At 40.7% G+C, this 15,533-nt stretch overlaps 1 protein-coding gene across 2 annotated transcripts in view; it reads left to right on the top strand.

The window, feature by feature from the left end:
• LOC109639463 (junction plakoglobin-like) overlaps positions 1-15,286 on the top strand; it is a 129,424-nt gene extending 114,138 nt beyond the window's left edge. For both annotated transcript variants that reach the window (XM_020102944.2, XM_069525178.1), the window contains exons 13-17: positions 711-861; positions 1,492-1,613; positions 3,532-3,574; positions 9,616-9,755; positions 11,015-15,286. In XM_020102944.2, the coding sequence (XP_019958503.1) occupies positions 711-861; positions 1,492-1,613; positions 3,532-3,574; positions 9,616-9,752 (453 nt within the window). In that variant the 3' untranslated portion in view covers positions 9,753-9,755; positions 11,015-15,286. The remainder of the gene's footprint in view (positions 1-710; positions 862-1,491; positions 1,614-3,531; positions 3,575-9,615; positions 9,756-11,014) is intronic.
• Positions 15,287-15,533: the final 247 nt, after the last annotated feature.

Genomic DNA, 15,533 nt, shown 5'->3' with positions numbered 1-15,533 from the left:
TCGTTTCCACCCTCACACACACTCCGCCTTCTGCCAGTGGATAATGGCACTAGAGGTAAGTTGGGGTATTAGTCGCAGGGATCAGTTTAGGGCCCATCCTAGTTTCATATTAATCCTATATCGTGAACCAGCATAGTCATTCCTTTAGCCACATTTCTAGCACATTTAAGTAACAAGATTATACAACATTTCCTGCATGCTATAACCACGACTGCCAGAGTTCAAGCATTGTGGTTTGAATGAGCATCATGCTCAGCTTGAGTTGTTGCTTTTCTGCCACTGCTGTCCACGGATCTCAGTGAATGGTTTTGGAACTATGGAGCAAAGCTCCACATACACATAATTCGGATGCATTAACTATTGCACTTCCATCCATCCATCATTCATATAATCATATCGTCCGTAGAGTTGGGGAGCCGCAGGATATCACTCTATTACTCTATCGCTCTGACTGAGAAATATTGAACTGGACAGGTATCAGGGCTATCTGTGTGTTGGCTGACAGTGGATGTAACAGTGTGTGGCCTCGCCCTGGCAAGCAAATGATGCGAATATTGCATCTTTGCGTCTATTGCTTTGCTTCGCAATCCACAAATTTCACGTCACTAGCCAGGCAACACGAAATTTGCATTTCCATATGGTTGTTTAAGGAAAGAAATCTGTTTAAAAATGCATTCACTGTGTGTGTGTGTGTGTGTGTGTGCGCCTAGCTGCTGTACTCCTATGTGGAGAATGTGAAACGAGTGTCTGCGGGCGTCCTGTGTGAGTTGGCTCTGGACAAACAGTCTGCAGAGCTCATTGATGCAGAGGGAGCATCAGCACCACTCATGGAGCTGCTACACTCCAGCAACGAAGGAATAGGTACGTCCCTTGTATCCAGTATTATGCAACACATAATTGCATTTTATCAATTTATAGATTTGAATGCTGTTTAGTTTTGAGAAATTGTGTTAATTCTCATGACCTGGAATCAAATGTTTTTGATTTATCAAAAACTAGAGGTATAAAAGACTAAAAGAGGCTTAGAAGAGAAGAGAAGAGACTTAGAACACATACTTTTTGGTCGAGCACACTTCTCTTTTAAGTTTCATATAACTATTGGAAACATACACCTGTGTGGCTGCTCCTGAGACTGAGAAGGCATATATATAGCTGGTGAATCGTGACTGCCATCTGCTGGAAGTCATAGTGAGTGAAATTGGAAAATCCAGCTCATAAAGAGCTTCGACACAATCTGCACAATAGTGCTACACTGTTTTGTTATTATTAATAGATTTACCTGGAGCAGAATTTGTTAGTGAGAAGGAGTCATTCTGTTCTTATATTTAGGTTTGTTAAAAGTGAAGCTTGATATTTATTTAACTTTCCCGTTCTTTTATTAAAACGTTTTCTTTCAGTACATCATTTCTGCAAAATAAATACATATATAAAAAAATCTGCTTTCTAACTGAATCATGCTTATATGGCTGTGATGTTACTGTCTCCCTGTAGCCACCTATGCTGCAGCAGTGCTGTTCCGAATTTCAGAGGACAAGAGTTCGGACTACAGGAAGAGAGTGTCTGTGGAGCTAACACACTCGCTCTTCAAACATGACCCTGCCGCATGGGAAATGGTAAAAATGCTGTGTGTGTGTGTGTGTGTATGGGCACACATAGTTTCAGTTCTACCTGACACACCGCAACTGATTTGTCTCATTTCCAAAATTCTCAGAACAGACATTCCATTAGGAGTACCAAAGGGCTTTGTGCTGGGCTAACCACTGTACAGACTCCATGTGTTACCACAGGGGTTAATAAGCAGAGTACTGATTTTCACTGCTATGCTTATAACACTTAAAACCTGTATAGCTATATTGGCCCTTAGAACAAAAGTCTCCTTTTCTCCTTTAAAAAAAGCCTCCATCAACTAATGGCTCATCGAATCTTCTACAGCTGAGAAATGTCCAAACAGAGGTCCTCATTGGTCCAAACAAGTGAAAAGGAAGATGAGCCTCCAGTATACCAATCCGATCTCAGAATATTACATGTTACCACATGTGGAGAGGTGCCTACCGTCTCACTTTCAGGTGCAAGAGCAGCCCCAAGCCCCCTGAGTCTCAACCTACGGGTTCTCTCACAACTTCATTCGTCGACCCCCTTCATCTCTTTCCTCGACCCCCTTCATCCCTCCCCTCGCCTCACCATCTCCTGCCCGTCCATGCCATGGAGTATGCACATTCTTCCAATGTTCATTAACCCAGGCGATAATGAAGCCAGAAGCCCATTGAGACGTATTGCTGCCTGTTGATTCGGCCCCTCCAGCATCGACCTGTCAGCTCGGACACAGGAATAGAAAATATTTACTTATCACTTCCCGTTGTATCTATGCAATCTGGAGAAGTGAAAGTCCAAGCCGGACCTCAAACCCTAACTGTGTTCTGTTGCCACAAGCAGTGCCACACACCCACATATTTCTGAGAGGACTGCTGCTTTAAATGGAACTCACGAGCCTGTAGATACAACTTGGGAGGTTGGGTACACAGTGTACTTGGCGTTCAAGTGGTTAATTGCGTCTTCTTGTGTACACGGCGCGTCGCCATTTCAAGGCAGCAGATGTCTAATTAGTCACGCAAATGAAAACAACTGTGTGGGTGAACCACAATTGTGTAGGGGCTTTGATAACTTTTATATCCTTCATCCGATAATTTAAAGAATGAAAATAAAAATTAAATGGCAAAACCCTTATATGTTATCTACTTAACAATACAACCTGTTCACAGAGACCAGCCTCTGTAAACCTGACGGACTGTTCCCATATACCAACATCTCACTTTTCTTTCAGGCTCACAGAACATGCACACTCATAACAGAAAGGCTGAACGTTGTTGTACGATGGCAATTCAGATTGCTACGCCACCTATATTGTATTCAATTAAAATAATTGAGTACCAATAATTTAATTGTTTTAATATTCTGAGGCGCAAAACCACTTGAGGTACGGCTTCTCCAACAGTACACCCGCTGACACCACAGTGTCCCCTTCAGCCATCGTCAGTCATGGCTAAAACCTTCCTCTGTCATTATTGCTCTCATAAGAATGATCAAATCCTTAAGGACTCCAAACTCTCCTCATCATTTATATTCTTCATTTAGACCCATGCATACTTGACTCGAAGTTTCTGCCAGATTTTGGTTTCCCTCTGTAAAACAGTTCAATCAAATCAGTGAGGTTTTTTTCTTAATTCGTTTGTCTTTCATTTATATTTGGTCTAGAGAAATTCATTCATTCGTTGGTTTTGCTATGAATCAACATTTTCAGTTTGGCTCCAGGTTTTTCATGCACATATGTGAGTTATAGCAATTGTTCACTTGTTCAGCTAATTGTGGCTCTCTGCTGGTTGGCAAGGTTTCCTTTGTATGTGTGTGTGCGTGTGTGTGTACATGTGTCTCCAATTCCCCTGTAGTGCTACTTTATTGACATGTGTGCTTTGTTGCCATAGCGACTTGAGAACATTATTGTGTTCATGTCTGTTTCTGTCTGTTTCTCTCCAGGCCCATACTGCAGTTCCCTTGGAGCCTAGTTACCTAGCTGATGGTGAGTACTCTGATTTAAAGGAAATTACTCCCAGTACTATGTTTTCATTCAATCACACATACATAGACTTAACATGTATCCGTGCGTCTTTATCACACATGTTTATTTGGGTTCATAGTTTTTGTCATTTTAAGTAGGCAAAACAATGTCCTCTTCAAAGTAACGACTGAGACCTGAGTGTTACGTTTTGGAGGGAGAGGGTGAGGGAGCAGGTGGACCCAAAAGGCAGAACCAAAGGTTTTAACAAAAACTGTCCTTTAATGATTAAGGGAGGGAATAATAACAAAATGCAAAATCAACAGTAACTCAAAAGGAGGCACTAGAGAACTTACTGGAGCCCAACTTTTTTCTTCATTCATCAATATTTAAAAAATAAAAATCATCCCTCTCTGTCATCAGTTCCCCCCAAAAGTGTTTTGATATAAATGACGGGCATTTATTTGAGTTCTTGTGAGAATTCTGCCCCGACCTGATCAAGGGCGTCACACCCGCTGAAAACACTTGCCTTTTCATACAAAGAGCATCTATGCATAACACATAGCCTACATGCTTTGTACTTATGAAATCTGTGTTTTCAAATCCTTGTCCAGCTGTTTACTGACGTTTGTCATGTTTAATGAAGAGAGAGGGGGAGAGAGGTACAGACAGCTGCAGCAGACAGACAGAGAATTTAAAGACAGTTTTACTGTCCTTTCTACTGGGGAAATAGTTGTATGTTTATTTCATTTATCCAGAGCAGAGTTTTGATAGGTTTTAAGATAGAATATTATATTCAATTTGATAATTTGAGTTACCCTATTTGATAAGACTGTGTTGATTGTGTTAGTTAGTCTGAAGTTAAATATATCCTACTGTGTTTTTTATTAATTTTATGAATCATTTTAAGGATGGGTGCACTTTTCTTTGGCTTGAGCACCTGCCCCCAAAAATGTCTGTGCACGTGCCTGCACAGAACTGATGACAAGCTAGAGACAGGTGGCACAGGATGAACAGGTGAAACTGATGAGGGCAGGAAGTCCAGGAGGAAAACACACAAGGAGCAGAAACTACAAAATAAAATATGAAACAGAGTGGGACACACAGAGTGGAACACACAGAGTGGAACACACAGAGTGGAACACACAGAGTGGGATACACAGAGTGGGATACACAGAGTGGGATACACAGAGTGGGGGACACAGAGTGGGATACACAGAGTGGGGGACACAGAGTGGGATACACAGAGTGGGGGACACAGAGTGGGATACACAGAGTGGGGGACACAGAGTGGGATACACAGAGTGGGGGACACAGAGTGGGATACACAGAGTGGGGGACACAGAGTGGGATACACAGAGTGGGGGACACAGAGTGGGGGACACAGAGAGGCACACGGGGTGGAACACAGAGTGGAACACAGGGAGGAACACAGTGGAACACAGGGAGGAACACAGTGGAACACAGGGAGGAACACAGTGGAACACAGGGAGGAACACAGAGTGGAACACAGGTAGGAACACAGGTAGGAACACAGAGTGGAACACAGGGAGGAACACAGTGGAACACAGGGAGGAACACAGAGTGGAACACAGGTAGGAACACAGAGTGGAACACAGGGAGGAACACAGAGTGGAACACAGGGAGGAACACAGTGGAACACAGGGAGGAACACAGAGTGGAACACAGGTAGGAACAAAGTGGAACACAGGGAGGAACACAGAGTGGAACACAGGGAGGAACACAGAGTGGAACACAGGTAGGAACACAGTGGAACACAGAGTGGAACACAGAGTGGAACACAGGTAGGAACACAGTGGAACACAGGGAGGAACACAGAGTGGAACACAGGAGAGGGAAAAACACCAGGAACAAAATTTAAAAGGAAAACACAGTCCATAATCGAAATGAAAACTCTTTTCATATAAGAGGACCAAACACAGGACCCATGACACTGAGAACATCACTGTAAGACATTGGCAAAATCCATTAGCCAAATGATTTTAAATACTGCATACTTGTATTGTAAACTATATTTTGTACAGAAGAGAACATAGACCACATACAGTTCCATTTTCATTTGGAAGTATTCAGCATGATCTAATCTAAAACTGATATAATCCGTCCCTGGGGATGTTTGCTCCTTTCACCAGTTAAAGACACAGCTACTGCTCATCCTGAGAGTCTTGCTAATTTACCTTAAAACATTAACTGTGTATTCTCAGTGGGATATGTTACAATTTAGCATACGCAACTACCTGCTACCTTCCCCGACACAACTGCTGTGTCTAACAGAGGCCCCCCTGCGTCTTCTTTTCTCTTAGCCCTCACAACTTCACTATACACAACAAGATCCTGGAACACACCACGCGGGCTCATTAGACAGATGTCCCAAGGGAGGAAAGAGCAACAAACAGAATAACAACAAAAAACAATATGGCAGTAAAGCTGGACATCAAAATGCATAACAGTCACCCAGCCTGCACACATACAGATAGATAGGATTAGTATTCCTGCCATATATGACCTCAAGCCAGATGTACACACACACACACACACACATGCAAAACCGCAAGAGGCTTAGCTGCATGATGTGTGTCTGACAGAGGGAGGGGGAAATCATCCTCAGTAAAGATCCTTACAATTAAATAAAGTGACGTCATGATTCCAAGATGCCCAAAATAATGCTTCACCATCCAAATCTGTGTTTGAATGTAACTGATTATTACTATTACTTTTATTATTATATACTTTACCACAAAACACCAACCCCCCCTAAATGTAAGAAATACTTATTCAAAGTCATTAGTGATGCATCAACATTTATTGTTTTTTTAATTCTCAAACAAGGACAAAATCTATCGGAGTGATAGTTTTGTGTGTTATGTGATGCAGTCATGTTACCAGTACAGGGGGGGGGGGCTCTCATGCAAACCCAAAATGACAAGCACAGAGAGAGAGCCACTAAAGAGATTCAATGGAAAGTGGGTGTGTCCTGCAAACTGTATTGGCACCATACAGATATGTAAACTGGTTAAAAAAAATATATGGTTTTAAATGTAAATGTAATAAAATAAACATGGAGTTTTAATGTTATTTGCTTTATATTTAAATAAAGCCCATCTGAAAATCATATGACTATATAACTTTATTACAGTATAGCTTTTAAATCTAAAAAAAGATATGAGACATAGGCTACCAAACACATATAATTATGCATAATACTATATAAATGATTTATAAATTGTGAAATACAGCTTTACGAGGCTGCATAATCACTTTTTGGCAGAAAATATTTGATAGGGGCAAAGGGTTTAAACTGTATTTCTCTCTGACTTGTGAGTATCTTAGTTGAATCATAAGGCTCCAGCAGACATGAAAAATAGTCCCTTGAGATTATTGTGACATTGCTAATCATATTTATTTGCTTATAAATAAATGCTGCTGAAACTCCAGATTGATTGGGTCCACTTTAACTCCATTGCATTATTCAGAGAGGTGTCAAGGTGATACAGCTGACTCAACTAGTCTTAGGAATAGTCTCAATATGCTGTTTAGAGACGTGAAAGCAGCATAAAAAAAATACATGCAATCAATATTTGGCAGGGTTTATCAAAGTCTGAGACTTTGTGTTGCTCACCCAAATTCACCTAAGTTTATTAGCTTATTTTTTTAGATACCAAATAAAAAAGATCTGTACTAAGCAGATATTCGTTTCAGATTCTGTGAGTAGTGGCATGAGATAAAATTCCCCCAAACTACTGTATTGTTTTGCACATTTAGACAATGCAAACTAAGCACATTTAATCACTAGTTTATAGTGTGTTCCCCTCCATTCACCCCTTTCGGAAACTGTCTGGACTCTCCCGAGGAGGCTTACCTCCTCTACCTCTGCTACACTGAATTGATAGCAGTAATATTTGCTGTAGATGTATATTCGTGTTAGTTCAGAACAGCAGCAACAAACAACATCTCACAAAGACATGAGTTGACAAACAGCGGTACGTTTAAAATGTGCAGCCATTAAGACAAGAACAAGAATACAACATTGTCATGACGACAGAACAACACAGGGTGTCTACATGCAGGAGAGAGAAAGGGCGATACTACACACACTCACTAAACCCATATCAAAAAAGTCTTTATCAGAGAGAGAGATTGAGGAAAAGAGGAGGTAGGGCAGGAAGAGATGAGGCAGAAACAAAAGGGGCGACAGAAGACAATGAAAGAGCAGATATGAGGACTGAAAAATAAGATGATCATATTGGAAAGAGGGGAGAAGAAAAAGTAAGGGAAGGAAAGTTGTTTAAACAAAGAAGGGAAAGGGGGGGGGGGTAATCCACTGCAGTAGTTCTCTCCTCCACTTATAGCTTGACCGTTCTCTCTCTCTCTCTCTCTTTCTCTCTCATTCACACACATACGGAGAGAGAGCTGTCAAACTATCAGTAGTTGTAATAGAGTTCAGTGGAAGGGGCTGATTTCCCAGTGCGCTCGTCAGCACCAGACGAGCTCATTTGTTCAGTGTCAGTCAGACCTCCACACACACCTCCAACTTCCACACGGAATATGTCTCAATGAGGTCAGGTGCACACCTACTCTGGAAAATATGGAACACCTGAACAAATGGGGGTGATGTTGCTTCCAGCTGAAAAATGGAAGGACTCAATTTACATTCATTTCTACTGCCAGTGCACCAAAACAGACTGCATACTGTTGCAGCGACCACATCGTAGCTAATCAGTTTGACATTGAGCGTTCCGTTTTGTTCAGTTACACTATCTCTACTTACCCATCTACAAGAGACAGTTTCATTCAACACATGAGAGTCAGGTAAAAAAAAGATTTACACATTTGTCCTTTGCTATATTAATAATTCAACAACAATGGCTGATTTTTTTTTTAATGAGGTGAGGATGTGTGTATCTCCTGAAATCTACACCGTTATAAGTAACTGGTTGATGACAGCGTCAATTCTCAAGTTCCTATAAAGCTATCATGGTCTCTACTGGGGGGGTTTGTAGCAAAACCCCCATACAGACACAAGTTAAAAACAAGTATATTATTACAAACTAAAACACTGGGAAAGAATGGGATTTCAACAGGCTAAAAATTATCCTATCATAGACTAAATATATCGAAAAAGGATAAAAGTAGGTGTTACAATGTATACGTTTAAGCAATCCTGTTCAGCCTTGGTTGTAGCATAACATATGAATCCCAATCTCATTGTTCCTTGTTGTGTCTTAAGCGTGCAGACACAAAGGGTAAACACAAAACAGCAGGTTTATCTGTCTGGCCAGGATCCCTATTGTATCGACAGTGTTCCAGGTATAAATGGGAATAAGCACTTGGTCGAAACCAAAGGAGGCAGACAAAAGGCCCTCAGAGGTGCACAGGAGAGGCAAAGAGGCTGAGGTGAGGTGATGTCTCTGAACGCACGAACATGGTAAATGTTCTGTGTGTATAAAGTGCTTTTCAGTTCTGACCACTCAGAGCCCTTCAGCGCAGTTTGGCCATTTACCCATTGACACCCACACACTGCTACACTGCAGTGCATCGGCGTACACCACAGCACATGGAATGGAAGAGCAGGGGATCAAAAAGCTGACCATCTGGTCTGCAGACAACCTGCTCTACCTCTTGAGCCACAGACACCCACATGAAAGCCATGGTGAGATCATTCAGGGTAACTTACACCGATGAGATGTGTTCATCTCTGATCTCCATCCATTTGTCTGTACATCTATGAGGAAACCGCAACGAGGAGATGCAAATTACTCATTTGGCAACTTGTAATGGTGCCAGTTTGACAACATATATCTTATTAGTAAAATGTCTGTAACTCATTTCATTTTCATCACAGAGCTGAAAATAAATAGAGGGATGGTGCTGCATCACGACAAGAAGCTTCTTGGTTTTAATACTGGGTTTTCCCTGTGGTTTTGGCATGTTCCCCCCATGTTTGCATGTTCTTGCTGCATCTGGGTTCTTCTGATAAACTGTGAAATCCACAAGTGCACCTGCACAAGATGTTTAAATGAACCAGATCTGTCTTTGTGTCTCAGAATTAGACGGCGCTTACCCTCCTTACGGCTACACTGATCTGCCTCTGGACACCCTGCCGCTAGACCCTGACCTTCATGAGTCCTACATCCCAGATATGGCGTATGACCCAAGACAGGCCTACCCTGAACCACTCTAACAGGTGAACACAGACACACACGCACATTATTATTACTTCATTATGTCAAAAAAGAGTGAATATTAGGTTGTGTTGTGTTTTTATTACTTAATATCTACATAGGGAAACATTTCACAGAGTCCACCTTGTTACACCACAATGTCTCTACATTAGCCCAGAATGGACAAACCAAATATTTGCTCTACAGAGGGCCTTTTGCATTTTTACATAACATGAAGGCCACCATACATGAGTGGTAGAGGTGGAATAGTATTATTATTATTATTGTTATTATAGCAAATTGCCCAAAATGGTAGAAAGTTCATTTAAATAAAGGAAATACTGACATACAGAGAAGACTAAAAACTTCAGCTCCTTTGTGCTTAAGCTCTGGTAGCTTTCATCTTTCACTTCTCCCACACAATTCATACAGCAAATTGCAAATTTCACACAGTATGATAACTTAAGCAGAACTGGAAATCCTGCTTCTTCAACTTCAATATGAATTATGAATCTCTCCTAGTCTTGAGCAAAAGCACAAATGTGGACACTGAGATATCTACAGTCATCATACCTTATCATGACACATGCATTTCTTCAGCTAACTATTAAGTGTCGTTATTGATTTGTCTTGTAATCACGTCAACTCCTACATGTTTATTCCTCACAACTGTGGCCTCTGCATGTGTGCAGCTCCATCCTCTGTGAAAAAGTCTCTGACCTGCAGCTCTTTATGAATCCATGACATAGACAGCAGAGAGACACAGTGACAGTAATGAAACCTGGTTGCTGTGTTTTTATAAAGTCCCACCCTCCCACCTTGTGTGCTGTTGTTGGCCCGGGGCCCAACACCCACTTGCAAAATGCGGCAGCCCAGAAAAGTCCTGAACACAGCAAAATAAAGAGGAAACAGGAAAATACAGGCAGATAAATACACAGCCACTCAAATATATTGTGCCATAAATGGTGACTGAGACGGGTCACATCCTGCATAGTATCTAAAATAAATCCAGAAATATCCTTCTTTCTCTCTGTTTTTCCATTTCCTCAAAAATCATTATGTGTTCAATTTAAACTAGGCACGTGCGTTTCGGAGGACCCAGGAAGTGCAGTGTCGTAATAGAACATCACTACATGTTGTCTTGATGTAAAGAAAACACGAATGTCATAAATAATAATTTCATCAACGGCTGCCACTGCACATTTTGAACAGGCGCTGCACTCGTACATTGAATGCAGATAATCCATATTTCTTTTTATCTTTTTGAATCTGTTTTTTGCAGGAAAACAAAGCTGCAGGAGAACAATGCTGAGAGAGAGATGAATAAATCGCCAGAACAAAGACTCAAAGAATGGATGGATGATAGAGATAGAAGTTTTAATCACAAAGGGAATTTAGCCCTTTCCGATGGGTGGAAATAAATCCCATTTGGCAGTCAAGAACTATCACAAAAGGTCGCTCATTAAAAAAAAGTTTATCGTTGCTGTAAATGAAAATTGTACCTTTGTTATAATGTTTTACTGAGGGGTGAAAGTGGGGTTGTATGACGTTTTGAGGCACTGTTACACGGGTAACGTTTTGAAGCAATCAAATTAGGCAAAACAGCCTTAACCTGAGAGTTTAAGACATGGAGGACACACACGGGGGGGCTGACAGTCAACCACATGTTTTAGCTTTTCATCTGAAAGGTTTAGAAACCAGTCAGCTGTAATATTAGTTGTGATGTGCAGATATTCGCCCCACATATTGAAACATATTCGTCAATGAGAAGTTAAACACAATTCATCACTAAAACACTCACTGTAATAACTATCCACGACTCTTTTGAGAGTTTTGCAAGATGTCAGCCTTATTGGCATTAACTTCCAGTCACCATTGCTATCTAAATGCTACCCGTGTATCCTAGCCTTAATTTGCTGTCTTTTAGGTGTCTCCTCTGTGTATTTGAACAGTGCACATGTCCCAGAGTGTCCATGTGTGGTCGTTGCATGGTAGTATATTGTGTACTCATTGAAATATTCTTCACCTTTACTAAAAAACAAGTGAGATTTGGATTTTACAAACCATTTTGGATTAAGTCAAACCATTCTGAGAACCTTGGTGGAAGAAAGTGAGGCTGTGACACGGTCGGACTTGTGGTCCTGCTCTGCACTGATTTGATATTCTGTAAGAATGTCCGCTGGAAATGAACATGAGATTGTGATATTCAGGATCAGACTGCAAATGTAACTTCCCAGTTCGACCTACACATCAGCCTTCTGATCAGCTTGTACACAACTATGTGAGTGCCATGGACAATACTGCAGAGTCCATTTACAAAAGTACTCACATATTGTTTGTAGACATAATCACACATTACTTTTGCGTTAAAGCAGTTTTGATTTTAGATATGATTTTAGAAACGCGTCCATAACTCTGTCAATGACGAAGCTCTAATACAAGCTTTTTTCAGAGATGGTATTTTGACTCGTCTTGGTAGGAAACACTGGGACTCTTGAAAAAAGGAACAGCAGGGTGATTCCTACTGTGACAGGTGTAAATGTCTCACCATCATACAGCACTTACTACAGCAGAACATGCTCCGTGCACCAGGAGCTACTCTGCTTGAAGTAAAACAGTGTTGTTCCATTCAGTGACTGTATGTAAAGATGGATGACATGACAGCCCCCAAAAGTGAAGCCAGAGTAAGTTGATGGTCCCCTGGTGGTTGGCTAGGGTATAGGTCCTCAATCCGGCCCCTCCACGTTAGCTGATGGGACATGACTAAAATAAAAGACTCAAAGTGAAATACAGTTTTCCCAATGATGGTTTCTGTTATTTAAGGTAGCTCTTATCACACTGACAAATGTTCAGGGTCATCTTCAACAGATTTTAACAATGGAGTGTAGTAATATTGCCAATGCAAAGTGGAAGTAATGAGTTGCGTCCTGCAGAATCCCAGGCATCTTCAGAAAGTGGGAGTATGGATCTGTTCCAGTTTATTGTGTAATCAGAGATTTTAGAAAAGGTGTTGAATGTTGTTTTTGTTCATGTTTTTCATAGGTTTGGTTTGAATTCGTTTTTTGATGATATAAAAGCAGAGACGTCACGATTGACAGCTGAATAGGTCGACGTGATTGTTCTGATCTGACCTGATGGATTGATGTGATAGACAGAGAAAGGTGGGTCTATCTGTGGGACGTCAACCGATCCACGTAATCCCTACTATACAGACTCTGACACCACCAGTGCAAGATGGTTTGAGGCTTCATGTTTTCGGTGTAAGAGGAAGTGGAACTGTGATCCATCTGTATTTACAGCCTTCACTAACAAAGCACAACTACAATGATTTATTAATTGCTGTGGTAATCTACCACCGTACGCTATTCTTGAATTTGAACATCATTGATATAAATGCAGTTCCCATCGTTAAACATAATTTACTTTTGTGTATACATTTACTTTGCCACAACTGAATGGAAACATTTGTTTAAAGGATAATTATTTGGCCTTTTGTCTGAATTAACTAATCAATTGTTTTTCACTAAAAATGCAATACACCTCTTCACTAAATTGTCTGTGGCATGGAGGAGTCATGCCGCAATTAAAACCAGTTATTTAATGCAAATGGGTAAATAATCTTCCTTTGAATGATCATTTTCATTTAATTTATTCATTCATATAATAAACAAAGTAAATGCATACAAGGACATACAAATTTTTTTATTGTATTTCTGATTTAACATTTTAGATCTCCATCATCTCACTCATCCCCAAAGAAATGTAAAATCACAATTTGGGTTTTATTTTGTTAGTTTCAGCCTGTTGGCAAGTTAGAATGTTGGTAGGCCAGTTGGTACTGGTTGAATATCATGGACATACTGTTGCCAAGAGCTATTTGAATCCCACTCTAGAGCTATCTCTAAAAACACTATGTTGAGATGGAATGAGAAGTGAAGGAAGAGTCACTGTGCAGTAACAAGCACAACAAGAATAGAACCTGAGATGTAACGGATTTCACTACAGGACTTGATGTTGATGCTGAGTTACTCCTCCTCGTTTTCTCTGTCGCTCACCCGAATATTTCTGATGTGTGCCACTAAGAGTTTTTATGTTCTGTCTGTAATGCATCAGTGCATGACCCTACTTCTCTGTGTCCATTTTAGCATTTCAATCGTTCATTCTCATTCACTCTTGCTTTAATTGCTCTTTTTTTGTGTTCTGCAATGTTTGGCTTTTTGTCGTATCCCAGACACGACAGGGTTTTTTGTTTGTTCTAGTAATCCTTTCAGTGACGTGATGTCACATCTGCTTGATTGATTAACACTAAGTGGAGCCGTTAACAATGGATGGACATTATGTCACATTTACTTTAGTTCCTGCAGTGTGGTACTCTGTATTCTGGGGTTTGCTTCAGTCCAGGACAGAGTATGAACCACTCCACTGAACATGCTCACCAAAATGATTTCTTTAAGGTCGAGGAATTGGAGAGATGCATTAATGGAAACCAGAGGATGATTCCTTATCCCTGTATTCTTAACATTCACTGAAGAAGTGACTCAGCGCTTTATATGTTGCATTTGAAAAGTAAAACCACAGACATGTGACATGAACAAGCAGATCTTGATGAGACAGTATAGTACAAGATCATAATGAAATCAGAGATGTGCTATCCTGCAGTACATTGTCCGTGTGTTTGTGTTACACTGATATGTTCATTACACCGTTAAACAAAGGGAGGGAGACATTTCAGGGGAGGAAGCATTACCAGTGGTGCCACCTGCTGATCCTGTTCATACAGAAGAAAATCCTAATTCACATTCTTTTGCTGGTAAATACATTTTCCAGAGTTTAATATAAATTAATACATTATGTATCAAGTCACTTTAAGAGACACTCAAAAACTGAATGAGCCCTCACAGATGAAGTGAATATCTTTGTTGTTTCATAAAAACGGTGCATGTCAAGGTCCATGATGCCTTTGGAAATGATTGAGCACACAGTTCTCGGTCACAGTGTTAGATGTGTAGGTGTAAAGATCCGAGCGATTTTGAGAGGGGTCAGAACGACTGGGTTGCAGGGTGCTCCCGGTCAGCAGTGGTGCAAAACTATCAATGCTGGCCTGAAGAGGGAAAAAACACAAACCGCTGCATCCATTATGCCCAAGGACAACACAGGCCCAAACAGACAGAATGGCTGCTATGCCACAGAAAACTCTAAATAGGACGTCTTAGCCTGTATAGCTGCACACAGGTAACCATGACCGTGCTTGTCATAATGTTTTGACTCATCAGTGTGACACCGTCAACTTGGGGCAAAATAGCTAAACTGTTACTTTGGAAAAAAAAGGAATTAATGGTGGAGGAATAGATAAATTAAAGGTAGAAGAAAGTGATAAATGCCAAAGAGATTTATCTTCTGATGATAATCATCTTATGCCTGCTTGTTTTCTCACCAAGCAGGAAGAGCAGTACTCTGAACAGAGACTGGAGAGACTATGCACAGACAGCTGAGGGGACAAGGGTTCAAGTATATATAAAAGCAAATGAGGACAGCATCTACTTACTAATTCCACTAACATCTTTCTGTCTGTATCTGGAATGCATATCTCAAGAACTATTAATCTAATCGACTTCACACTTGGCATGTCTATTATAAATTGCCAGAGTATGTGTAGTGCAGATTTTGGTGCAATTTGGACACAACACATTCAGTGTGCTCTGTAGAAGTCAATGGGGGCGGGGCAGTGTGCTAACTGTCAGTTGAAAATTTCTTTTTCTACATCCTCAGATAAATTACAGCAATGCTCGACAACTGCAACT

Source organism: Paralichthys olivaceus, chromosome 5, assembly GCF_024713975.1.
Source record: "Paralichthys olivaceus isolate ysfri-2021 chromosome 5, ASM2471397v2, whole genome shotgun sequence".
In the NCBI taxonomy this organism is placed as follows: Eukaryota; Metazoa; Chordata; class Actinopteri; order Pleuronectiformes; family Paralichthyidae; genus Paralichthys; species Paralichthys olivaceus.
The sequence above is the reverse complement of the archived record's forward strand: the minus strand, read 5'-3'. Positions and strand labels throughout refer to the sequence as shown.